General features: G+C 36.7%; 1 protein-coding gene across 2 annotated transcripts; it reads left to right on the top strand.

Annotated features, from left to right (window-relative positions):
- The first annotated feature begins 184 nt into the window (after positions 1 to 184).
- On the top strand, positions 185 to 27,510 carry slc6a2 (solute carrier family 6 member 2). Of its 2 annotated transcripts, none has more exons than XM_017458688.3 (15): positions 185 to 294; positions 682 to 1,098; positions 4,540 to 4,671; positions 6,059 to 6,296; positions 13,301 to 13,439; positions 14,066 to 14,200; positions 14,417 to 14,520; positions 16,935 to 17,059; positions 17,388 to 17,500; positions 18,580 to 18,708; positions 19,255 to 19,354; positions 21,834 to 21,934; positions 23,150 to 23,317; positions 23,567 to 23,638; positions 25,160 to 27,510. In XM_017458688.3, the coding sequence occupies exons 2-15, from the start codon at positions 831 to 833 to the stop codon at positions 25,181 to 25,183; spliced, it is 1,848 nt and encodes a 615-aa protein (XP_017314177.1). In that variant the 5' UTR covers positions 185 to 294; positions 682 to 830; the 3' UTR covers positions 25,184 to 27,510. The 2 variants fall into 2 exon arrangements, with proteins under 2 accessions (XP_017314177.1, XP_017314178.1); XM_017458689.3 differs by lacking the exon at positions 185 to 294 and adding an exon at positions 305 to 428.
- Positions 27,511 to 27,911: the final 401 nt, after the last annotated feature.

The following is a 27,911-nucleotide window of genomic DNA, read 5'->3' as shown; positions in this document are numbered from 1 at the left end:
TATCACATGGTGTAAAGTAAATAAAGATGAGTGTTATAAATCAATAAATACATACAGTATATTGAGAATGTGAAAAAAAAATCAATTGTTTGTCATATTTTCAATGACGATTTATTAACTCATTGCGCTGAGATATAAAATATCACGTGGAAAAATAGGAGGATGCCAATTTAAATAGTCCTGTACTCTAAGGGAGGGGACACTTCTAGCTCCTGTGAGGATGGGCAGCAGCTTCTCATTCGCGTCCGGAGCGCACGAGCAGCCGGGCATGGAACCACAAGCTCCGTCTCACAAGTACGGACTTTAAACTCGACCTTAAGTGCTGTACTCGACCGATGGAAGTTATCTTTAGTTTAACAGCGCCTTGATTCATACCAGAACAGTTCATCTGTAAGGCGTGGATTAGTGTAAATAGCTCCTGTACAGCGGTACGCGCGAGAATTGACTGTGTTAACGCGCCATCAAATAATTAACATCTGTAGTGTGTGTGTGTGGACATAGATGTTAGTTATGTTTAAACATTTGCTTTTTCTAACCACTAAGCTTTCATTTTAACTCGAAAAAATGTGTTACTGTGTAACTTCTATATCTTGAAGGTCGATTTAAAAACAAGCACTCTCGTGCGTTATCAGTTCAGTAACTTTGTTTCCAATCATCCTTTCCTCTGTCTCTCTTCTACAGCTGATGAAGCAGAGGAGCAGGCTAGCCAAGACCATAAACTCGTCCTTATCACCCTCCTCTCCAGCATCATCATCATCGCCAGTGCCGACTCGAGCGCCGGTCACCTGTCCCGCCTTTCTCCAGGGACCGCGTGCACATCAGAGGTCATCATGAACGTGCAGGTGATGCCCGAGCACAAGCTGGCGTCGGTGGCCCCTCTCAAACCGTACGCCGTGGAGAAGAAGGATGTGGAGCTCATCCTGGTCAAAGAGCACAACGGTTTGCAGTACACGAGCTCCCGCACGAGCACGTGCACCGATATGCCGGAGCGCGAGACTTGGGGCAAGAAACTGGACTTCCTCCTCTCTGTCATCGGCTTCGCCGTGGACCTGGCCAACGTGTGGAGGTTCCCTTATCTGTGCTATAAAAACGGCGGAGGTGAGTACTCGAAAAGAAACCTGATGCATGGTACAAACTAACAATAAAAAGTATGTGGAATGCAACCCCCCCCCCCCCCCCCCCCCCCAAAAAAAAAAAAAAAATTTCTTGCACACATTAATCACATGACCTCTAACATTTATGCAGATTATGAGTTCAAAAAAATTGAGTTATAAACAAATACTGCATTCAACTATAATCAAAACCTTTCTAATATATAATAATATTAGATGGGGGCATGGTATAGCTTAGTGGTTAGTGGTTCCACCTCCAGGGTTTGGGGTTCGAATCTCGCCTTGGAGTTTGCATGTTCTCGGCGTGTTTCAAGGGTTTTCTCCGGGTACTCCGGTTTCCATCACCTGTCCAAAGACATGCGTTGTAGGCTGATTGGCATTTCCAAATTGTCCGCAGTATGTGAATGTGTGTGCGATTGTGCCTTGTGATTGGTTGGCACCCTGTCCAGGGTGTCCTCCGCCTTGTTCCCAGAGTTCCCTTGGATAGGCTCCAGGCTCCCCCCTACGACCCTGTGTAGGATAAGTAGTACGAAAAATGGATGGATGGATAGATGATTTTAGATACAAAGAGTTATTAGCATGAAATGTCATAGTAATAGATACTACTACTACTACTACTACTACATTTATATAGCATCTTTCTCAAACCTATGGTTGCTTCACAACATGACATAGAATTTACATGATGAAGAAAAACAAACTAGAAGAGGAAGACATAAGTGTTGAGAGAAATTTTCAGGTATCTTTTAACAGATAAGATTAAAAAAAAATAAATAAATAAATAAAATAAAATAAAAAACCCTCCTGAGTGTTAGAGATTGAAGTAGCGTGGCACAATGTTTAGGTGCTAAGACCCTAAAAGACCTGCAGCTTATAGTGGACAAACTTAAACTCATAGGGACAACGAGGAGCCCAGGACCTGCAAGTACGAACATTGATGGAGGGATAGAAGAGCACAGAAATAAAGGACTTTGCACTGGATGCAGACTGAAAGTGATGGACAGAGTATAGGAGTGATGTGAGCAGATTTTGTATCATAGATGAGGAATTTTGTGTATATCAAAGTGTTGTAGTATGGTTTTATTTGGAGCGCCAATGCAAAGGGAACTGCAGTAGTCACAACGAGTGGTGATAAAAGCATGGACCAAGGTTTTAGCATCCTTTGTGTTCAGCATTTGGAGGAGTTGAGCAAGACTCTGAAGGTGGAAAAAAAGGCCTTTTTAATGAGTGCCCTAATGTGGAACTAAGACGTAAGAAATGCGTCAAAAGTAATGCCCAGAGGGTTTATTAATGACCCCATGATGGTTTCCTGCACTTATCGGTTTCAGATTTCCAGGGCTGGATTAAGCATGCAAAAGATTTATTTATTTTTTCTAATGGTTCAGCAAGAGAGGAGAAAGTGTTGTGTTGATTAGAGCATGTGACCAAATGAAGTTGTAGTAAACAAGATTTCAGTGTACCTTTAGTGTTTGTTATTCTATTAGATGTTTAGTTTGTAGCCTTTTTAACTTGTAATCGTTCCACACAGTACAGATGTGCCATTTTACATTACAGCAGCATTTGGCAGACGCCCTTATCCAGGGAGTCTTACAATTATCTCATTTATACAAGCGAGCAGTTGAGGGTTAAGGTTAAGGGTTACAGTTAACAGTGGCAGCTTGGCAGTGCTGGGATTTGAACTCCTGACCTTCTGATCAGAAGTCCAGAGAGATGTGTGAGTTTTTATGTTTTATGCAGTTGAATTGTTCTATCAATGAAATTAACTCGCAGGACACAATCTATTCAAAGCAGGTTATTTTTGTACTTATTTTAAAGCGCATTAAACAGCTTTTCCACTGGATGGTGTGGTGTAGCTCCACTCAGCAAATTACCCATAATCCTCCACTACCAATCAATAAAGTGGTTAAGTACTCTTACACAATAAGGTTACCCTTCTTGCCCAGGTACAATGCAAATCAAGCCTAGACACATTAGTAGAGCTAAATAAAATGGTGCAGACCATCGATTGATCAGTCACATAGACATCCGGATTAATGTCTCTGGCTGGAATTGCTTCTCTAACGACACGAAAATCAAAATGTAGGCTAGTGTAGTTTCTCACTCTTCACAGATGTTCTTTGGCAGATTTAAGAGGGCAGACATTTAAATAACTTTAACAACAATTCAATGATTCAGATTCAGGTTTTATATACTTAACCACTTCTCTACTCCGTGGGCCAAATAAAATCTGCAGTCTTCCAGTTGGGACAAATCCCACATAACTTCCTATTCACTTTGTTTGAGCCACTTTATTTTATTTTTTTTATCCGGTAAGGTTTGTGCTTGTTGTTGTTGTTGTTGTTGTTGTTGTTGTTGTTGTTGTTGTTGTTTTGTTTCCCCCCCTAAAAGATTGGGTTTTGTTTCAGAGAATGTTCAATCATTAAGTGAATGTGCCTCTTTTTCACTCAGCATTAAAGTATTATCTTTGTGTGGTGTTATTAATACAAGCTGTGTCTCAGGCTTAATTAATACTATTCAAGAGAAGCACATTAGCACCACACATACCCTTAACATCAACGGAGATAAGCCTGGTTTCATTTCAAATCATTATTGTGAAATTGGAGCAGTGTTTTACTAACTATGCTTATCACATCACCACCCAGTAACCTCCAGAGAAGCTCCTCCTGCTTTCAGATTTACTGATGGGAAAGCAACACAGAATACAGATAGTCCTAATCCATGCTGTTTGTTAAAGAAGCAGTACAAGTGTTGCTGTGTAATTATAAGGCAGTAGTATCTTTTCTGCAGTGACTTTTTTTTCTGTTTATTTAGGTTAGTTTATCAAGTTGTGAAAGTTTTTCTGCAAGCCTCCATAAAACAAGGAAGATATGTATTAACAGATCCCACATCAGTAGCACCGAATCAGGAACACCGGTGTTTCTGGCAAAATTTCCCCATCGGTCCTTCTTTATCATGGCCCTTAATAATCCCCATCTATGAATTGGGTACATTACTCTCTCCTCTCCGCCACTAGCTGGAGTGTTGAGGGCGCTCTGGAGCACTATGGCTGCCATCCCATCATATGCAGATGAGCATACAGAGTTTGATCAGAAAATATCAAAGATTATCCAATATCCCATATCAACTAGTGCTATCAACTAGATCTATATTGAAATTAGAGTTGTACAATACAAAACAAGGTTATAATATATAAAGATATAAAGACGTGACACACAAAAGGATTTTATTGCTTTACTGTCAGTGTACAGTGTGATCACTGATCATGCCTTGGTTTTAGATACATTATAGATAACTGTTTATGAATTTCACCACATAACAATTTGTCACGTTTTAGTGTAGTACCCCTGTAGACAATCCTCTCAGTTTCTTTTACTGTTTCTTCTTTATGTTTCTAGAATGATAACACTCATGCAAATCCTTTCTTCAGGAGCCTTTCTGATCCCGTACACCATGTTCCTGTTCATCGCGGGAATGCCGCTGTTTTACATGGAGCTGGCTTTGGGGCAGTATAACAGAGAAGGGGCAGCCACTGTGTGGAAGATCTGCCCTGTTTTCAAAGGTGCGTTTTTAAAATCTCTCTTTCATTTATTATCTCTTTACACAGACACTCAGCTTGATCATCTCATAGTCTGTAGTATCTGTTTCAATGATCAAATGAAATGTGTAGCTTTATTATGCTTAATTAATTGTGTACTTTATTTTTAATGTGCTTAATTAATTGCAGAGTTCTGGCATGCGTCCGTATAACAGTAATTGTATTCACAATCCTTTATTTCAAAGCAAATGCACGTTCATTACTGAAATGGTAACTGTAGGTGTTCCTGAGGATTTATTAAACACGTGACAAATTAAAGGAAAAACAATATGGAGCATGTATTTATTTCCATCCTGATGGGCTTGGTCTCTTCCAGGATGACTCCACCCCCATCGACAGGGCACAAGATCTCACTAAATAGTTTGACGTGGATGAAAATTACGTATATTACATGCTATGGCCTTCACAGTCACTAGATCTCAACTCAAATTGGACACCTATGGGAGATTTTCAAGTGGCATGTTAGACAGCTCTCTATACAACTATCATTAAAACACCAACTGAGGGAATATCTTCTGGAAGAACTGTATTCATCCCTCCAGTACAGTTTCTGAGCTTTGTAGAATCGATGCCAAAGCACATGCTGATGCTGTTCTGGTGTCTCACTGTGGCCCAGAACCTTACTCTTCTATTTTTCCTTTAATATGGTACACATCTGGATGTAGTAGAAAGATGTAGTAGAAACACCGTTTGTCCATGCTTCAAACTACTATTAGATTTGCTACTATTAGCTCTCAACTTTCGAGATTGAAAGCCTTCACTGACATAAACACCAGGCTTTGGTTTTTCTTTCAGGGGAAACCCTTAGAGATTTTACGTAGAATCCCTGAGCAGACGGTTTCTCATCCAGAGATGCTTTCGAATAAAAACCCTATAGAAAGCTAATTACACGTTCATGTCATGTCGGAATTATGGTACTGTAATTAAGAGCTGCCATCTTTTTAAAAGTCAAAAGGCTTTGTTCAACTCGTAATTACCAGCTGGGGTCTTCTCTGAACACTTTGACTGGATGTTGCGTTTTTTGTTCTAAACAAACATGACCAGAAGCAATGACTTCCACAGTTAACGCAGTTAGGAGTGTAATATTAGATACCTCCCTATTATTTTGTAGTATTAGCTAATAAATAAACAGCATAGTTTTGTCTTTCTGTATAAAAGATGTTAAAGCACCAGGTGAGCGTCCATAGAAACAACTCTGTGTTCCCAGAGCCATCACCTTGTAATTCCCACAATTCCAACATGATCTAAACACACTATTGGAAGATTTAACTACAAATGTTAAAAGAAGGTTTTTTTTTTATTTTATTTTTTTTAAAGAATATACTAAATCATCTGTCCCATCTATCCGCAGGTGTCGGTTATACCGTGATCATCATAGCTTTGTATGTGGGCTTCTACTACAACGTCATTATAGCATGGTCTCTGTACTATCTGTTCTCCTCATTCACGAGTGATCTGCCCTGGCAGCACTGTAACAACACATGGAACAGCAACATGTGCAAAGACCCCAAGCTCATCAAAAACATCTCTCTCCTGGCTAATGCTACCTACGCCAAGTACAAGCGAACGCCTGCTGCTGAGTTCTACGAGTGAGTTGAATCATTCCTAATGTCAAATCTTATATTTTGTGTGTACTTAGGATTTGTTTTGTAGCATTGCTTCATTGAGTTGCTGGGCCAAATTTTTTTTTTTTTTGAGGACAACAGTGTCTTTTCACTTCATTTTTCCACTCTGGATAGTTTAAGTGAATGTACTCTGAGTCTCCATTAACAGTGTTAACTTAAATAGGACATGGCATGCAGTTTTTCAGATTTATTGTACAGGTCAATCTAAACACATAGTACTGTATGTCATGACTACACTTTTTTTTTTTTTTTTTTTTTTTTTTTTTTTTTTTTTTTTAAAAAGTATGTGCCAACTCTCATTATAAAAAATGATGAATGGTTAAGTTCAGAGCGAGGAGTAGAGTTAGAGGGTTTGGCGTTTATTATACCTTACATTTTTTTCATGAGACTGGGCTGTGTATTAATCGTGTTTTCATGGCTGCTATAATAAATAGGTTTTTCTCTAATGCTTTCCATAATCTAAATGAACTACTTCTATAGTATCATGTTCCCCTAGTCAGTCAGTGCATCCTATCATGGCACCAAAGCTTCCACTCCATTTTAATTCAGCATTTTATTTTCCATCTCTTTGCCTCCACTGGTTTTCTGTCTTAGCAGCACGTCCACAAAGCATCTGTCGGCAGCTTACGATCTGTTTCTTTAGATTAAGTAGGACTAGCTGGAGAAAAAAAAAACATGTTTTGAATCGGATCCTACTGCAGATGGGATGTGTTGAATGGTTTCAGGCGTTAATCGTTAACAGTAGTAGAGCGTGGAAGGTGCCATAATTGATTCGGTCTAGCCGAAAGCAGTGGGGCGGACAAGCATCGGATGGCTGTTTGAAAGTAGAGCAGTTTGCATTCCAACCATCTTCTGCGTTGTATGTGGCGTGAAACTTGGTACGGAAAATTTGTGTCGAGCAAGAAGAATAATGTGCAAGGCTTTCAGAATGTTTTTGGAGGTTTCTTTCAAATAAACCTCATAATTATTAATCCAGTGGTGTGTCATTATGGGACCAAATTGCTGGATCTGAAATTGAATAAATGTGGTTTAATGAAGATCCATTGAAAAATGTTTTTTTTTTAGGGATTAATATTTAATCATTGTGATTAGTTTGATTTAGCAAGGACTTATTTTGCATTGACATTGATCACCTGCTCATAAGTATATTATTTATATATAGGGTTTGGGTAAATAGTACATTTTATATTCTATTCTTGGTTTTGCAATTTTTTATTTTTTTTTTTGCCAGTGGGTCTCGTTATAATTAGCACATTTTGAACTTTATATTTATATTTTATAAATTAGGAGAAACAGATTTAAGCCAAACCCTAGAAGAAAGTTCCTGAAAGTCTGCTTCTGAAGCCCGGCGGTTTAAACAAAGAGGTTTTCCATTTCCAAACGGTGATTCATAAAGCTGCCTGATTATAAAGTGAGGATTGTGTGCAGTGAAAAAAAAACATTACAGATGTCCAGTCATAATCCAGACAATTTGAATTCTTCATATTCAGGACGCTGGGGCATCTGTGCTATGTTTTGCTTACTTTTGGAAATTGTGGTTTTCTGTGGAAAATGAGTAAGAGCTTTATTTTAGTTCACCCAGACTAGACGAATAGTAGTGTTCTTTATTTATAGTGATGTCTGACTGAGTGTGTTTTAATGAGCATGTTTTGGAGGAAAAGTATTTAAGGTATGTACAGTATGTAATGTATGTACATTAACTTGGACTTGGTTCTTTATAAGGGTTCTGCAGAGAAATTGGAAAAAATGTCAATATTTAAGCTGATGTGCAAATCATTGCTGGAACCACAGCATATCTTTCAGAGAGGATGATTACATTTATCTATTCATTCATTTAGTCATTCATTCATTTTCAATAACTGCTTCATTAACAGCAGCTGTTGGTCAGGGTCACTGGGAATCCAAACCTATCCTGGAACATTGGGATATACCATGGTTGGGATTTCAGTCCATCACAGGAGACACTCATTCACACATTACTTTAGAGTTGCTACTATCTATTGGCATGTTTTTGTAAGGTGGAAGGCAACTGGATAACCCAGAGGAATTTCATGCAGACAGAGAGTGTAATAATTAAAGAAAGTACAGAGTTTCTACTTGCAAAAGCATTCCTCCATGTGAGAATTATGTGGAAAAACTTAAAGAATTGGGCAGAAGTCTTCCCCCTGATAAATATAGATTTATCTAAACAGGGAAAGGTGGTGTTTGATGTCTTTGTTAAAGTGAAATTCAAAAGACTCACCATAAAGCTGTTTAATAATACACGTGAAAGGTAGTGAATGGCACAAGAGATAAACTCTGGGCTTTTAAGCTGATTATACCACCCTGAACTCGCTGGCAATAAAAAAAAACTTCCCCTTTGAAGCAAATGTCTCAAGTTTAGTGTTGGCATACTGTACCTCCTTGATCTTTAATTTCTCCCTGGCGCTATTATTTTTCCTTTTTCATCTCTTATGTTTCTCTTTCTCTATTGTGTCTTACATGTCTACCTTTCTCCTTGTAGTCTCTTTCATAATGATGCTGTCATTGGCCAGTACTAACCATGAGTCTTAAAAAAAAAAACACAACTACAGGACACTATGATTAGTCTCATTAGTATTCAGCACCAATCTTAGACCAGTTCTTTTCTTACACCAGACCCCCTTAATGGGGGGGGGGGGGGGGGGGGAATCATGGAAATTAATGGAATTAGGGGGAAAAAAAATCTATGAACCTCCTCAGCACAGCTTTATTTAATGAACATAATCCAACAATTTAAATATTAAATGCTCATTAATTAAATGGGTCCCTGGTTTGATCCCGAGTTTGTTACTGTCTGTGTGGAGTTTCTGTTCAAGTTCTTCCTGTGTCCATGTGAGTTTACTCTGGGTTCTTCGGTTTCCTACTACCTCCCAAAAACATGCCAGTGGGTGAACTGGCTAAGAAAATTGATCTTTTGGTGTGAATGTATATACATGGTGCCCTGTGATAAACTGGAATACCAGCCAGGGTGCATTCCCACCTCATGTATAGTGTTCTTGGGATAGGCTCCGGATCCACTGCGACCCTGACCAGGATATAGCCGTTACTGAAAGTGAGTGAGTAAGGTTTGGATTACACCCACTCAAGTGACCAACCAGTCTAATATGTTAATATAAGAACTATAAGAATAAATAATATAGCTTCGATAATAGATTTTTTTTCACAACTGTAATATAAAACGCAGATCCACTGGCTATGCTTCACAGAACACTGGGTATCCCTCGACCCTACTTTGAGAACCATGATCTTACACACTGGATATTAAATGAATGGACCCTCTTAGGAGGACTTGTGATCAACAATTACACAGAAAGAAAGCAATGTGCACTGACGGACATAATCTGACTTTATTCTTCAGCTCTGTTAAATTTGAAAACTCTTAATTAATTTGATATGCACTTTCCAAGACACCATATAGCACACTTAAAGGAAAAGAAAACAATAGATAGCCCTGGCAACCCCAAAATGAAGGAAGTTGTTCACCGATTTATTTATGTCACATGTCACCACTATCGAATGTCTATCTACAGCAAGCAATCAATTATGACTTCTAGTGAAAAGAACGTGTGACATTGTCAAGGAGAAGAATTTTCATCAGCCAGTTTACCACCCACATTTCATTTCAGTGCTTTGTTTTGCCAGTCAATCTCTGTCTCTGGTGGGCAGGAAGTAATAGTAGTTGTCAAAAAATTCTTCTAGAGACAGATTAAACCTAGTCTTGAAAATAATTTAGTCAGTAAGGATTCTCCATTGAAAATCTAATTTTAGTTGATAATGAGAAAAGACTTTTTTTCTCATTTTAGAATAGATGTTACATGGAGTTTCTTTAAATAATGGCTTATCAGGCTCAGTAGCCTGTCTGGATATTGGAGAAATGAAATGCTGAATGACTAATTCATGTGAGGGTTTTTTTTTTTTTTTTTTTCCTTCAAATATTCAATGACTGTTTGAAACATGGTTTTGTCTTGGGCATAAGTGGTGTTCTTCCAAATGAAACAAAAGAGCAACAGTAGTAAAATAATGTCTTCTCCTTCTAAACTGTCTGAGCATTGCAGGCCCGTGTTCAATTATATCACTAAGTATTGCTCACATTATCCTAAAAAGCAGAAGTGCTAAAGATTTGTCCAAAATTGTATCTGGAACTTTAGCTGTGAAACCATAGGATTATATTAATTTGATTGTTTTGATACGTTAGTGTTTCTATAGTAACAGCTCATACACAGGGGCTTGTATGGCAGACGCTCCATTTTCCAGTGAATCACTGTTTACAACGTCAACACTAACAGGAACTAACATGTCTCGTGGACGTTCGATAACATTAAACGTAACTATAAACAGTTAAAAACAGTGTTGGCAAATCACTGGTTTAAGACGGACCACGTGTCATTCCTTACATATTAATAAAGATACTTGCCTGAGAAAATTGTATAGCTGTCTGGAAATTTCTAATGTGAAATTAAATATGTAAATATCCTGTCCACACTATCTGTTAAATGATGACGGCATTTATTTTAGTAGTTTACTCCAAACTCCAAAGCGTTTACTCCTAAGTCCTTACCAAATGTTGTAATCTCTTAGACTGAGTTATGACATATGGCAACTCAGTTAGTGCAGACTCCTAAGCATTGTGTGTTGTCTTCACCAGTAAGTAGGTTCATAAGTTCTGAGTAATGAATAGGGACTTTATTTACAGGGAAGTAATGCATGGCAATAATTGTTTATTTATATTCAAGTGATTTATTCTGCTTATATGATTGCAACTTGCCCACACTTTATAATTTTTTTTTTCTGTTCAATAATGGCATACTAAAATTAGACAAAAAATGTAATCATAATTAGATGTAAATTTAACTTCTTGTGGAACGTCCATGTGTTAGTGATTTATTACCACTTATATTAGACATTATAGCATCTACATACAGTATAAACTGAACTTGTCCACTTTAGCAGGTGCTCTTTATCTTTAAGAAAGAAAACAGTGAAGTCTTGACAAGTTCCTACTTAAGGAGAATACAGAATACAATAGGAGAATATTCAAATTTTGTTAAATTCCTAATGCTGTTAGGTACACAAATCCCTGAAAACCTGTAGAATTCTCACATTTGTGAATATTCTTATGTGCATTTTATCTTGCATCCACGCTGTTGTAGAAAATGACTCAACACACAAACTTCGGACCAGCAAGAATCATTTATGAAATATTATTTGACACTTATATTTTTAAGGTGAACTCAGACCATTTGACTCTGCTGTAAAAGAAAGCTGTCAATTCAGATTGGAGGCAGGAGGTTAGAGTTTTAAACCTTGCCTGTGGAAAGTTTAGTAGAGACAGATGAGATCTGTTTAAGATTATAAAAGTAATATTTTCCCATGTTTCACAGAGACAACTATTTGCGCATCACTTTAAATGGCAAAAAGAATATAAGGAAATCGTACAAGTTGTATTAAATCTAGTATTAAATCTAGACCTACTCACAATAGTCCCCCCCCAACAGTAGTGTAAAATGAAAAGGAATTAAACAAAATAAAAAGGAAACAATAACTTCTTCATGAGAGTTTTTATTTCGGAAGGAAAAGCACAAAACAGTAGGTTCCTATAGGGGTTTGTTTAGCATTTAAGAACAATGGGCTTAAATTCTTTTCCCTTGGAACTTCTGGGAATCTGGATCATGATTGCCTTTTGTCAGCATGTGTGGAGATAATATTTTTGCTCTGACACCCAGAAACAGAAAATACGGCATGAATAATATTTATCTCTTCTAAGGTGAGGCCCCATATATGGGTGGTACTTTTCATCTTTTCATATTTATGCAGCCATAAATTCCTGAAACCTTTGGAAACCCACAGAGTGCGAATAAGACCTAACGGAAGAGAAAAGTCCCACAGGGGTGTGTATGTTTAACTGAAAGAACTGAAGATATAACTGACTATAGCCTGTAAGTGCAAAACATATTAACAAACCAAAACCACAACTGCAAATCAGAAATCACAGCAAACTAAAAACATATCAGCAAATTTGGAAACACAGAAGAACATTCAGAGAAGCATCACAGTAAAGTCAGAAGCACGATAGCAAACTCGGAAACATTACAGCAAATTCAGAAAAAAAAAAAAACCATTAGAGCAAATTTGGAAACAAACAGCAAATTCAGACACATGACATCAAATTCCGAAACAGCAAATGAGCAGCAACTTTTACATCTCCGGTGGGTGAGCTAATGAATTTATCCACATCTAATAATAATTTTTAGTAATTTATAAGTAATTTCTAGCTATTCACCAATTTTCCACCCTTTTTCCACCAGTTTTCCACGTTTCACGAATTTTTATTTTTTTATAAACAAATTAAATGATCTCAGTGTAGCGTTTGGATGTACATAATATCTTCACAAGCCCTGTGACCAACTCACACAACAGTCTTTGTTGAGATCTTCTGACAGGCTGCAGTCCTTCTCAATTCTGATCAGTTCTCATTGAGTTCCTGAAAGCAGTGAAATGCATGGTTGTTTGAACTTAAATTGATGAATAGTCTTTGTCAGGACAGAACGTTCTCCTGCAGTCCTCTGATTAACCCAGTGATGGTTATGAGATTGGTCTGTTCTGGATGTATGAGTTGTTGTTCTGATGGGCAGCGAATGAGACATTCCTGAACGCTTTGTGACTTCTGCCACCTTCAATAAAGTTGAGTTACAGCGTAAACACCTGTGATTGATTGTTATACTTTACAGTTTTGCAGTAATTAATCCCAACCCTTTTGAAGACAATCAATCATTGTGTCGTATTTTAATTTCGGAGAAAATTATTTCTATATGAATCACAGGCTTCTTGATAAACTCTTAATGTAGTTTGTTTTTCTGAATCAACACATTACTTATTAATTGTTCATATGAATTTCCTTCTTAAATTTGCCGGACTTATTAAAATACAGGAATGTGTTCCTTGCTTAGACGAGAAGTACTGCGCCTCCATGAGAGTCAAGGCATAGATGACCTGAAAGAACCTCGCTGGGAGCTGTCCCTTTGCCTTGTGGTGGTCATCTTTATTCTCTACTTCAGCCTGTGGAAGGGCGTAAAGTCCTCTGGAAAGGTACTAAATAGCTTGAGTGTATTTTTAAAATTAAAATACAATATATCACACTATACACTATGCTGATTATATTACGTTGTTTTGCATATTATTTATTCCAAAGATTCTCTGCAAATTTGTTCATGGATCATATCCTGGTGCCAATGCAATGAATGCTAGTATTTATTTTTAAAACAAGCAATAAGAAAAAGAAACCACCGATGCTCATGGTAGTTCAAAAGGCTCGTTTCAGAAGCATGAGAACTTGAACAGAATTTTTTCTAAATACATTTTACTTTTACTAACTACTTTTAATACTACTTTTAAATATTACTAACTTTTTTTTGTTATGAGTAATTATTTTTGCATGCCATTTTTGATTAATGAAATCATCTAATAATCTGGATATGGTTTATAATAATTTATGCATGAAAGGATTTATGCATGAAAGAGGATTCTAAAGCTGTTAAGAAGATATGAACATGGTTGGAGGCAGGGAATATATTACTGGCATATATTAATGTAATGTAAAGGGAATATATTAATGTAATGTAATGTAAATGCATTCCGAAAGAGAGATGCAACATTTTGTAGAACATTTTTGAATGTGATTTATTTTTTTAACTTGATTTTTATCTCATGTGTAGGTGGTGTACATCACTGCCACCATGCCCTATATTGTACTTGTGGTGCTGCTGATCCGTGGCATCACACTACCTGGTGCTATGAACGGAATCCGTGCATACCTCCACATTGACCTCAATAAGCTCAACAATCCTCAAGTGAGCCTCTGATTAACTTCAGCTTAAATGAACTTGGAACTAACTATCATCTTATCAATTTACTGTATCATCAATTGGAATATTATTTACATCTATTAACATTATGGCATATCCTTATAACATGATGTATTATCCTTGGGACTAACTATAATATTCTGATAAATGTACAGTACTGTCATGTGCAGTGTTATCTATATGCATTGTGTCTTGTTGCAGGTTTGGATTGAAGCTGCCACTCAGATTTTCTACTCTCTTGGAGCTGGTTTTGGTGTGCTTATTGCCTTTGCCAGCTACAATAAATTTGACAACAACTGCTATAGGTAAGACAGTCATTGATTTGATCTTTTGGGTTTGACTATCATGGCCCCAATCACCAGCACTATATCATGGACAGTGCAGCTCTGTGCATTTCATTCCCTTCTTTCTGTGTCATTAAATAGACATTGGTTCAGGGAAATGATGGCTATCTCCATCTTTCTCCTGGGAGCTGTTGCTTAATTGAATAAGAGCTGTTGCCAGTGGCAAATTTATGCCCTTACCAGGCTAATGTCAACTCTGGTTTATGTCACTGTCCAAAAGACGTGTCAGATAGAGGAAGCCTTAAACCTTACTGATAAGAGTTTGTGTCTCGCTACTAGGTCCATGTGTCTTGACAAAGCCCTTTTTTTAATAGAGAAATGTTCTGAATTGAGGGACTATGCTGTTTCTACATTACAAACTACATCAAGTACATCAAACAATATTAAATACTTATATTCAATGAAACTGATGGTAGAAACATATCCCTAAAAATTAAACAAGTTGTCACAATTGTTTAACAATTTGCATGACAAATGTTAAGACTAGGTTCAGGAATGGGATTAACATTTGTACCCTTATCAACTTCATTTATATGAATTTATATAGTTTTACCTATGAAATTGGATTCTTTTTCAAGTAAAATTAATATAGTAGCAAAGTACAATTTCCTATGGCTTTACAGGGCAGGGTCAGGGTTCATAGATTTTCTTGCAACTCCATGAAAGCAAATGAAAATATACCTATATAATGTCTAAATCCACTGGTTCCATATATCAGGAGTGCTAATTTACATTTGATGCAAAAGCTCATGCCTTTTTCGGGGGAATTTTACCTCATTTTCCTCCCAATTTTGTCGTTTGTGAATTCCGACCGACTATCTAGCTCTGCCCTATCACACGACAGCTACCAAGTGGAGAGGGTTAGGACTAGCATGTGTTTTCTTTTGAGACATGTGAAGCCATTGCATATTTTCAACCTCCTGCTCATGTAATGTCACAGTGTGACTTTTCAGAGGAAAGCACTAACTGTTCTTTTCCACATATTGTACATGAGCTCACAGATGCCTACAATTGGTTACGGTTGCTGTGATTGACAGGGTAGAGAGTAAAGCCAATTTACATTAAGGCAAACGCTTTTCTGTTGCTCCACTCGGTAGTCCCTACAGAAGCTCTTTAATTCAAATTGCAGATTATACAACTGATCAGTTGTATATCATCATAAGCACTAACTTCTGAGCTGACAATGGGCACTGCAATAAGCTGGTCACGTGCATACTCTTTTCACTTGTACTCTAAGAGTACTTCTATGAGTACAGGCTACAAAGTTGGCTACATTTCTGACACAAAGACTAAAAATCACTGGACCACACTCCAATAACATTCTGGAGTCATTTGTTGAGCTGTGTTAAAATCCTGAGCTCATGCTAGTTAAACATGAGCTCTCACACAGGGTCCCATTCATCATTAACCTAATGTTCCCCAATTAGATGAACAATAGCTTGGCTCCATGCTAGTGGGGAAGCAAAGCTCTCTTGTCTTTGGATTAAATGACAATATGTCACTCAGAGCCAAGAAACCATTCCAATAAATATGTCAGTTTTGATTTACTATTTGTTTTAGGAGACTTCTGTGAGTCTGTGAGAGTCCATGTTTTTGTGATAACACAGATTGACTTATTGCAGGGATTATAGATAGGAGTTGTAAGTCTTACATTAGATTCTACTCAAATTTTAAAAATACAGGTTTTCAAGTTTTACAAGTTTTAACTGATCCAAGCATTGTGCAATGACCAGAGGCAAAAGTTGAAGCTAAGACATTATCCTTTTCATTTGGGTGAATTTGTGATGTGTGTAATGGATTTTGGAAACGATAGATGGATGGATAGATGGATGGATGGAGTCATCACATTCTGACTTGGCTTGACCTCTAGAATTACATTCATTCATCTTTAATAACCACTTTACCATCATCAGGATCACAGTAGAACTGGAGTTTATGCCTAGAACAGGCATAGGAATATACCTATGGGATTGGGATACCGGCCTATTATAATTATAGTATTATAGGAAATTGTAATGATAATCCTGTAACAAACCATTCCAGAGTTAAGACCAGGAATATACAGTATATCCAACATTTCACTGTTTTGGTGTGCTAGAGAGTTTAGAAGACAAAAATTGGTGGCAAGAATTTTTGGATGATGTTAAATCAGTGTGTCAAATTTTAATTAAAAGCATGTGAATGGTTTTATAGACTTCCACTAGATAGGAAAAAATACAATCACCTTCAGACCCCTAACTTTAAGAAATATTATTTATCCAAATAAGTACAAAAATACAGTGGTAGCACTGTCATATATGTTATAAATGTGGTAAAAGGAATAATCCAAGACAGGAATAAATGTCATTAATCTGTGGTACATTCTGCTCTTACAGGGACGCCCTCCTGACCAGCACCATAAACTGCATCACCAGTTTCTTCTCAGGGTTTGCCATCTTCTCAGTGCTGGGCTACATGGCTGATAAGCATGGCATCAGCATTAAGGAAGTGGCCACAGATGGTGTGTATGTCACATCTCTTTATCAGCTCTATTATTAGTTTTGACTTGATTGATTCTGGTGGATCTTTGATTCCATCACTTTATAATGCTGAATCATAAAATAATGCTGAATAACAGATTAGTATATTAGTAGAAAATCTGATACTCAAAATTCTATGAATGTAATGAATACCAGTTCACTGAAAGGAATACTTACAGTAGTGTTTTTTGGAATTTGACTTCTAATATTTTGTTTATTATGAATTATTGGGCTATTTCGGCATGTTGTGTTATTCCTTGGTACATCAGCCTGTACTACTGTATCTATTTCTGATGTGTTTGAATGCAGGGCCTGGGCTTGTGTTCATCATCTACCCGGAGGCCATTTCCACTCTCCCTGGCTCCACTTTCTTTGCCATATTCTTCTTCATCATGCTTCTAACCCTAGGCATTGACAGCTCTGTAAGTAATCTTACTGAGGAATTAATAAAATCTTAATCTCAAATCAGCAAATATCACTTTTTCAATGTGCTGGCTGTCTTTGATGTTATATGTGGAAATGTAGGTGTGTCAGAGCGTGCATATATGGGCTTTTCTGGGTGGGCGTGCCTTTAAGATGGGAATGGTAGCATGCCTTTCTGTCCATATATGGAAATAAACAGAAGGATGGCATTACCATTCATGTACTGTATCCTTAATATATATATTTTTAGAGGTTATTAGCCAGCTAGCTATCATGAGCAGGATCAAAATAGGATTTCTGTGAGGATAAGCCAAAACCAAACAGTAAATGCTTATTATTGTAATGCTACCACTAACCAGTTAGCTAAGAGTAGCTAGCCTGAAGTAAGACTCATAAATGTACCATATCTTTATTGTTAGCATTATGCAACCAGCTAACTGACAGGAATAATGAGATAACTTGTTAGTAAAATTCATGTTCCATACAGTATCGTCAGTACTAGCTAACTAGCTAACTTGAGCTAACTTAACAGTATTTCCAAGAGGATTTTTAGTCATATTCATAAATGTGCAGGATCTTCATTGCTAAAATTAGCTAACTAGCTACCATGTACTAACCTGACAGGATTTCTGAGAGGCTTTGCAAGTCAAATTAATACAGCAAATGTGTATCATATTTACTGTAAATGCTAATTAGTATGTGAACATAAGCAAACATAAAAAAGATAAGACAAACAATATATGGGTAAAAAAAAAAAAAAAAAAAAAAAGATATAGACGAACACAATTTGCCCTTTAGAAAGACCACTTTATATACGAAGAATAAATAAAGAAATAATATTTTGTGATAAAATAATGAACAAAACATGATGTAGGCAACACTGTAGTACTTGTTTTGTCACCAGCATGTCACTAACAAACTTGTGGGGAAACAATCTTGTTGACAGGAACACATAATGGAAATCCTGATAAAACTGAAACAAAAACCGTCAACAGATTAGCAAAGCAAAAACATCACACACAACACACTCGCACACAACACACTCCCCATACACTGTGTCCGTGTCCTTTCTGTGCAGATGGGTGGCATGGAAGCAGTCATTACTGGACTCTCAGATGATTTCAAGATCCTAAGGAGAAACAGGAAATTGTTCACCTTCATCACTGCATTTGGGACCTTCCTGGTTGCCTTATTGTGCATTACAAAAGTATGAATCATCTCATTACATAACCCAGGAAGTGAGATAGTGAGAGAGTAACTTTTTGAGGCAGTGTAAATGAGCAGTTTATATGAGATTACATGCATAATGGAAAAAAATATATAAATTGATATTAACAACATCCTCAATCCTGTCTAAATTTCCCCATAATATTGCTGCAGTCTTCTCAGCTGGACATGCATTCCTTTCTTAGCTATGTCATGCCTTGTTGAAAAAGCAGGATAATAAATGCAGAAGATATACACATAACCATCCTGCATGCTTGTATAAAAGCCTATTTTCTCATAAATTTCGAAGATAACGGTCATTTGATCTGTAGGCTGTTGGGTACAGAGAACCATTGTATTAAAGCTCACATGCTATTTTGTATATGTGGTCAACAATCATTATGACATTTCATTGACTTGAATGATTAAATATTTATCAGATATCAGAACATATGTGATAGTTTATCATGTTCAACGTGTTTTAATTCTTTGAAAAGTTTTCATAATTGGCTATTTTTTTTTCCTTTCCTGATATCATTGTCCATAGGGAGGGATCTATGTCTTCACCCTATTAGACCACTATGCTGCAGGGACATCCATTTTGTTTGGTGTTCTTGTGGAGGCCATAGGAGTGTCCTGGTTCTATGGTAAGTGATTCAGGCCAGTCAGTTTAAATGGTTAAATTCAACAAAGCATTACTGACTATAGGATATTATACATTATGTTAAAATACATATGGGGCACAGTGGCTTTGTGGTTAGCACCTGAAGGGTTGGGGGTTTGAATCCCACCTTGGCCCTGTGTGTACTGCGCTAGGCATGTTCTCCCCGTGCTTCGGGGGGTTTCCTCTGGGTACTTTAGTTTTCTCCCCCAGTCAAAAGACATGCGTTATAGTGCTGATTGGCATTTCCAAATTGTACATAGGGTGTGAATGTGTGTAATTGTGCCCTGCTATGAGTTGGCACCCCTGTCCAGGGTGTCCCCCACCTGGTGCCCTGAGTTTCCTGCGATAGGCTCCTTGCGACCCTGTGTAGGAAAAATGGTATGGAAAATGGATAAATGGATGGATTATCATACATGGCAGCTTTCATCCACTTGAAAGAACATGACACGCCAGAACTATACCAAAAAAAGTCTATTTTTGGTTAAGCAGTGCTATACACTACCACACTAGTTAAATCTTTATTGCCTGATTGACACTTTATTTTTGACCTTATAGCAACAATGTGATAAATATTGACAATGGGCCTCATTTAATAAATTTTAGTACAGTTGTGTGTTTGTTTCCATAAGCCAAACCGAACAACAATTTTCACCAGATACAAAAATTTCAGAAAGGCTGATTTTCTTTGTACTCACATAAGTACAGTATGTTGATCATCCATAAAGTGCAACACACATTCCCGACACAGCTCATTTGCAGGTAGTGACGCCCACACAACTGCATAGACAACTGGGAGCCTAAAACAATCAATCAGGGTAAAGCTTGAAAAACGGAAGTAGACTTTATTTTGACTTGAAATTAATGATCAAGGTAAAGCCTGAACGGTCGAAGTGGAAATGATTTTGATTCACTTCTATTGCAATATTTAATGATGTATAATATTACAAGTAAGAATAATAAATGAGCACTACATCTTCCATCAGCTATGGCAAATGTTTATGGCTTATGGCTATGCACATTTGTCTTTGTTGTGTATATATATATTTTTTTATAGCTCATGGCTAAACGGCCCATCATTTGTTTATACTGTGGCATTTCTCTTGTCATAACTGAATGAATAGTTTTATTTGGCTAAATTGATGAGTTTGCGTTAGCTCGATTTAATTTTTTTTTAAAAAATGTTCTTTGATTAATGGCAATGATATAAAACAAAATTTTTAATTCTTTGTCTCTGATCTATTGACCTAGCATGCGTTTTTGATAGAGCCTCCAAAACACTTCTGTAAGTCACTCTGGATAATGGCTTCTGCTAAATACTGTAAACATAATGGAAAAAAAGCAACTTAACAGTATATTCCTTGTATGAAAGTGCAGTAATCCCTGCAAATTATATGATTTGGAGTCAAGTACGTTGAGATTTACATTAGTTAGACTTCTTATATGTAAATTTGCACACACTCAGGAGCAGGAGTAGAATACAATCGCTTTTATGAATTGATGGGATTTTCCTGCGACCTCAATATGAAAATTGCTCATACGAACGAGTTATGCATAAGTAAATTCTTATCCAGCTTGATAAATGATGCCCAATGAGATTTTATGGAAAAATCGTTCTCAAAAATATTTCTAAGAAAGTAAGATTTGATCTTGTTTTCCTTTGTTTTGTTGTTGTTGTAATATATACAAGCATGTGCAAAGAGACTTTTGTATAAAAAAACTATTGGTACCAGCTTGTGTTAAATTTGTCGATTAATACCAAGATACCGTGAAACCATGATATTTTCAGACAAGGAAGTTATATCATGGAAATTTCCAACTGTTGAAATGCAGCTTCAAGCACAACATGGCTTGATAAAAATAGTAGTGTATATTTTGTTTATAGCACAAATGCAAACGATGTGCTACGATTCCTATGTAATGAATAGACTTTTCTGAAATATATATCAAGTCATACGATTATGTCGTAGGGACAATAGATTTTCTTAAACTAAACGGTGAAGAACTGACAAATGAGTCTGACAAAACAAGAAACCGCAATTCCTAATAAATCCACTAACATTACATCCTCAATCAGGGTTAACCAGGGCAGGCTTGTAGCTTGAATGTCTGAATGAAAGAAAGTCATTTAAGAATCCAAGCCATAGCCAGGACCTAAAGTATTGTTAGATCTTTTTACTCTAAGTCATGGTACATTTCTTGCACTTCATTGATTTCAGTATGTAACAGGGCTGACATTTGACAGCGTTGCTCACATTTAACAATATCACTGACAGACTTGTCATCCGTTTTTGCCTCCTCAGCCTTGATTGTCTCACCTCCTTCCTTATTCTGTAATTTCACTGCATAATTTATAAGGTCAGATTTCTGATCAAGCTGAGAATGCAGATGCTGGCTGATAAGATGTATCAGTGTCTTCCCTCACTGTGTGTGTGTGTGTGTGTGTGTGTGTGTGTCTGTCTCAGGGGTGGACAGATTCAGTGAAGACATTGAACGGATGATGGGCTTCAAGCCAGGACTCTACTGGAGGCTTTGCTGGAAGTTTGTCAGTCCTATTTTTCTGCTGGTGAGGAATGACGATGATGATTATGATGATGATGATGGAAAATTAGGCTCATGTTTATACTCTAACATAGCAACACACTCATTGAAAGACAGGATAGTTAAGTTAACACAAATAATTCATTCGTCATGGCTATTTTTCAAATCTGTAATCATGCCATGTCTCTTCTAAATAACAACCATGGTAAACAGAATGCTACAATATTTTTCTTTAAACCAGACAAAACGTACAGTCTGGTCTGGTCAACTGAGTTATGGAATTTGACTAACCTTTTTATCCACATTATTAGCTAAATTCCATATTTAACTAAATTTTTTCACCATTTCCTCTGTAAAATGCCTTTTTTAAACGTCTCTATATTATCCAGTGAGTGTGATGTTTCTGGGCACAAATAAACCAGTTCTTAACATAACACTTAACTTGTGGAAAACCTAGTGCTTTCCAGAGAAAGATGCCCCCCTTCTGAGCTTTTGTTCTCTTCAAGGTTTCTCCCTTATCGTATTTCAAGCCCCCCCCCCCCCCCCTTTCAATTGGCTTGCTCAATGCAGCATGAGCCCGAGACTGTATAAAGTGCCTCTGACCTTTTGTGAAGCAAAACTAAATTAAATTAAAGCAGTTATCACAGTCTAGTCACATTATCAACATTAATGATCTTGGTGTCGCGTAATAGGTTTAGTGCTAGGGATTACATTGCACTATATTCTCCATTTCAACAATTTCATACAGAGCAAGAATGAATAATACATCACCTCCAATCCTGAAGAGACATGTCTCGGTTCAGGGTTTCTTTCTGGAGCTAATACATATTTATCAAACGCAGATGGTTGTGTTAAAAGTCGGCCATAAACAGGATTATGAGAAGCATATGACCAAGTTTGAGTAAAACATTATTCCACCTGGACCAAGGCATGATTCTTTCCTTTGTTTGTAACAACTCTGTGAACTTTAGGAAAGAACGAAGGAACAAATTTGGTCTAATATGACACCTGTTAAGCTTAGTCAAGTCCCTTACAGGCCATGAAGGAGGTTACTATAATATTTCATATCTACACACACATGCTCTTGATATTCATGGTATTTTGTTCGAAATAAGCACAGGAACCTGTAGCAAAATATAATAGGAGCAATAACAATATTATTAATGTCTCAGCTGACTCACACCCCACTGGATGAATGGATTGGATGACACACTCTTATAGCATGGCCTTGTTTTTGTAGGTTGTGGTGATTGCCAGCATTGCCACTTCCAACACTATGGAATATGAAAACTACATCTTTCCTAGCTGGGCTACTTTGGTGGGCTGGGGCATTGCCCTTTCCTCTATGATCTTCGTACCACTCTATGCCATCTACAAGTTCCTCAGTGTGCCAGGCACCTTCAAGCAGGTTAACACTGTTTTAATATTACCAGCTTCACAGTTACTCTATACTATACATCTTGTGTCCTAACATGTTCTCAAAAGTACCCTTTTGTCTGATAATTCATGTAATAATCTCAGCTCTTTTCTAATCCTTGATTGTTTATATCTTAGTTTGTGTTATGTAATATGTTTAGTCTTCCTTCTGTTTCAGTTGTTTCCAGTCCTGTCCAAATATCTAGCTCATTATTTATACTTCCATTGATTTCCATTTCAGAGGATAGCGTACTGTATTACACCAGAGCACGAATATCATCTGGTGGCAGAGGGAAACGTCAGGCAGTTCAAAGTAAGACCTTTTTTTATTTTTATTTTTTTAGCTGAAAGTCTGTTTATGACCTCCAATCAGGGAAAGAAAAAAAAAAAAAAAAAAACAAGACTACTTTAATATAAAATGGCAAGTAGTCACTAAGGCTACATCCACATTAATCTGGATAAAGAAGAAAACGCATCCATTTCTCTAGGTTTGGCCTTCCGTCCTCACTGAGCTTTTCAAAAACACTCTCCCAAGTGGAAAAATTTGAAAATGGTGTTTTCAAGTTGTAGTGTGGACTGAGAAAATGGAGATATTCAAAAACAATGTGACACAGACATGTGACCCATTCAACTCAAAACAAACAAGATGGTGGACAATGTTGTACTGCAGTTGTTGTGCCTGCTATCCAATTTGATAGCATTGTTAAAGATTAATGTCGCTTTGTACAACCTCCAGATGGCTTTTTTTCCCCAAAGGGGATGGAATGTTCACACGCAATCGCTATTCGCGGTTGAACATGAGAACAAGTATGTTTCAGACCAGAAATGGTGCCAGCCAAAGCATCTTACGTTTTTGCGTATGTATGTGTTTTCAGAGGTTTCAGTGTGGACAAGCAATTTTTGGAAAACATTTGAAAATGCCAGGGTTCAACTACAACCTCTATATAGCCCACTCTCCACACTCTACTATACATGGATTGTTAACAGACAGCAATATGACCCACCCATACTATGAAGCCCATCCAAACACTAAAGCTAGCAGTGTTCATTACTGAGGAGATGGCAAGCAAAGCAAAACACAGAGCCAGGGGAAAGGGGAATATAATAGCCAGTCCCTTTGCATGTATTCATCCTTCAAATGTGTGCATCTGAAATGAGTTTTCTGGTTGTGCAGAGATTTTAAAATCTTTGTCTTGGCATCACTCTGACCTCTTTCTAGTACACAAAGACTCTTTTGTCAGCTTTATCACATCCAGTAAGAGCAATGCTATTGAAATCATCTGTGAAAGTTTTGGGCTGGTAACTTTAGCTTTAAAAAAAAAAAAAAAAAAAGGTTAGATGATGCACATGCAGCATTGTAGATTTCAGTCTGCATAGAGGTTGATATAATAACAGTATAGTAGCTGGGGTTGCATCATCACTAACTGAATAATATTTGAATAATTCTGTAGATGTAGCCTGTGATATGGATGGATGGATGGATGGATGGATGGATGGATGGATAGATAAGATTAAACCCTTAAACACTTATACGTGATTAAGGTCCAGGCATACTGTGTTTTCCTCACTCGCATAACTACATCCTGTATGTTTCTCGTCAGTTTCACTGTAGTTGCATAGTAATTACTGAACATTGTACTTTAATATAAAAAAAAAAAACCCTGAATGCTAAAGTAGGACTTTAAAACTCCAGCTCTTCAAGTGCACACGATTACAGTTGTAGACTAATACGTTAATTAGACCAACGAGTTTCACATGAAGCTTGACTGTTCTTTAATAACCACAGATCTGGTCAACATTTTACTGAAGTATTATTCTTCACCTGCTTTTACAGCTCAAACACTGGCTTGCCATTTGATGTGACCACTGGCGCTGGAATGCCATCAAAAATCCCAGGCCGCTGATGTGCCATGTGTGGAACCTGAGAGAAATGTGCCTCCAGTGAAGTGGACAAAGCAAAGCGATGACGTCTGTGTGTCTCAACCACGTACCCTATTGTCTGCACAACTCTGCTTCTGTCCTGTGGGTCTCTTTTTCTCATTGGTAGAGAAAAAGTGTTTCTGTCTGTATTTTGTTTGTTTTTATTATTATTGTTGTTTTTGTTGTTAAAATTATTTTTAAAACATGACACCTCCAAAAACCTCAAAGGTTGAAAAAAAAAAAAATATATATATATATATATATATATTTATGACCTTTTTTTTTTAATTATTTGTATTAATTATTTTTATACTTCATCTCAACCTGCAGAACATTTAGCGTTTTTCCAAAGTTAAAAATACACGTACACGTATGTCACGTATTTTACCTCTGTGTCTGTGTGGGTGGAGTGTGTATGAGGGCCTGAACAGTAAACTAACACACAGTTATTTCCTCTAATATTTTTTTCTAACCATTTATCCACTCATTTTAGGCTGACACATTTCCCAGCAATTGTTAGGCTTTAACAGCATAAGGATCCCACACATTCTTCTGTGTCCCATAGCTGCAGTAAAACCATTCTCACAAGTGTATCCTGAAACCATTTTTGCTTTGTAGAGACACACCACTGTGTCAGTGCCTTATCAAGAATCTACTGGTCACGTACTGACATTTTTAATCCTCTTTTAATAAGACCAAATAGGGGTTTACGCTGACCAAAGCATTCAAATTAACAGGAACCTTTACAGACATGATGGCAAGGATACATATTATCTTTAGGAATTAACTAGATAGCATAGATTCCCTAAAAAGTTACCAGAACTTATGCGTAATTGCAAAAAATTTATAAAATCACTCCAATGATTGAGTTCTATGTCAAAATGTTAGCTCATGCTATAAAATACAAAATGTTAGGTCAGGCTATATAATAAAGGATATTTATCCTTAAATTTGCACTGTGCCAAAAGAATTCATTTCTATTAAAAAAAAAAGTGTCATGTTCAATATTGTTCTAAAGCTCATGTTATCAAAATGTAAGTTGTACACCAAATGGAGCCGGAGCCAACTAGATTATATACAGCTTAAAGTTTTTCTTTTAAAAACAAACCTCGGGTCACGGATACATGTTCTATTAAAGGAATCTCTCAAAGTGGTTTTAGCCTTTCGTCTTGAAAGCCTGTTAGCCTGACTTGGAGAATAAAGACCATCAAATAGCCTACCCAATAAAACATAGATTATTTAGGTTAGGATAGTTATTTCTAAGACAGCCAAAAGAGACGGAAACTGTTATAAACAAATAAGAGTTTTGTTTGTGCTTGAAAAGATTACAGAAGGAAGCGGTAGTTCAGTGGTTAAGACGCTGGATTACTGAAGGTTATGAGTTCAAATCCCAGTACCCTGAGTAAGGCCCATAACCCTCAACTACTTAGTTGAATAAATGAGATTCATGTAAGTCTCCCTGAATAAGGGCATCTGCCAAATGCCATAAATGTAACTGTATACAAACTTCTATTTCTTGTGTTACACACGTACAACTCTCATGCCCACATCACAGTCTCTCCTGAGAGAGAGAGACGGAGAGAGAGAGAGAGTGAGTGAGCATGCGTGTGTGTGATTTGGGGTTACTAATTTGTTGAGAATTTCTCTCAGGTAAAATTTGTGTTGCATCAGTAGTTTAAGAAAAAAAAAACCACCTACTTCCTTATAATTCACTTGGAAAAACAAAAAGTGTTGGAAGTGGCAAAATCCTTCTTGTATTTTCTATATTTATTAGAGTGGAAATGCATTCCAATATATATTACACTGTAAACATGGTAACTGGTTGGGATCAAGCCACAGTTGTGGTGTCCAGATATATTAATTAATAAATATATTCCTATATATAAATATATTCTTTTGTTAAATATATCTAATCTTGTATTTATCAGATTCTTTATAATGAAACGTGAATGTAAAGTATTTTAAATGTAGGCTGTCTACTGTAATATTATGTGTTCAATGTATGTAAAGGTGAAACTAATAATAATAATAATAATAATAATAATAATAATAATAATAATAATAATAATAAAAATATGTTCTATGTAACTGGGGTGGTTCTTCCATGAGAAGGTAAACTGATCAGCCTGGTGTTTCTGAGCAATGTTTACAGATTGAGTGCAAATTCCATTGTCCTGTTCATAGCTGATAGATATCTATGATGAAGTTAAAATACGCACACTATTACAATAAAGAGGTTTCCACACAACAAAAACAATGTGGAGGTTTTTTTTCTGTCTTTTGGGACGGTATTGGGTTGTAAACAGGCTGAGATTATCTCGAAATTCAGAGAAAGTTGAGCAACTGGCTTATTGGATATGTTACTGTTTTTTTTAACCACTACACTATTGAATTCTCAAATCTGATTGGTCAGAAGGTGTTGGTTAATTATTATTATTAATTTTTTTTTTTTTTTGGAACAATACAGCTCTGATAGTAGTTTCAGTTATAATTCAAATGATAGGTTTATATTAATTCACTCATTATAATATGTTATACTTTCTATAGTATATAATCTAAGACTACTAATTAACAGGTTTAAAAACACGTTATATAAAAGACATAATCATTGCTATGATGAAGCTTTTTCTGAGGACATTTATGGAAGGGGTTTTGGGTGTCAGAGC

The sequence above is a fragment of the Ictalurus punctatus genome, chromosome 27, assembly GCF_001660625.3.
Source record: "Ictalurus punctatus breed USDA103 chromosome 27, Coco_2.0, whole genome shotgun sequence".
NCBI classification, from domain to species: Eukaryota; Metazoa; Chordata; class Actinopteri; order Siluriformes; family Ictaluridae; genus Ictalurus; species Ictalurus punctatus.
This window is presented reverse-complemented; position numbering and strand designations above follow the sequence as displayed.

Coding starts and splice junctions, on each gene's coding strand:
- slc6a2 (XM_017458688.3), top strand. CDS start 831: ATGAACGTGCAGGTGATGCCCGAGCACAAGCTGGCGTCGGTGGCCCCT. Junction 17,060..17,387: donor TAAGGAAGTGGCCACAGATG/GTGTGTATGTCA, acceptor GTTTGAATGCAG/GGCCTGGGCTTGTGTTCATC. Junction 19,355..21,833: donor AGGAGTGTCCTGGTTCTATG/GTAAGTGATTCA, acceptor TGTCTGTCTCAG/GGGTGGACAGATTCAGTGAA.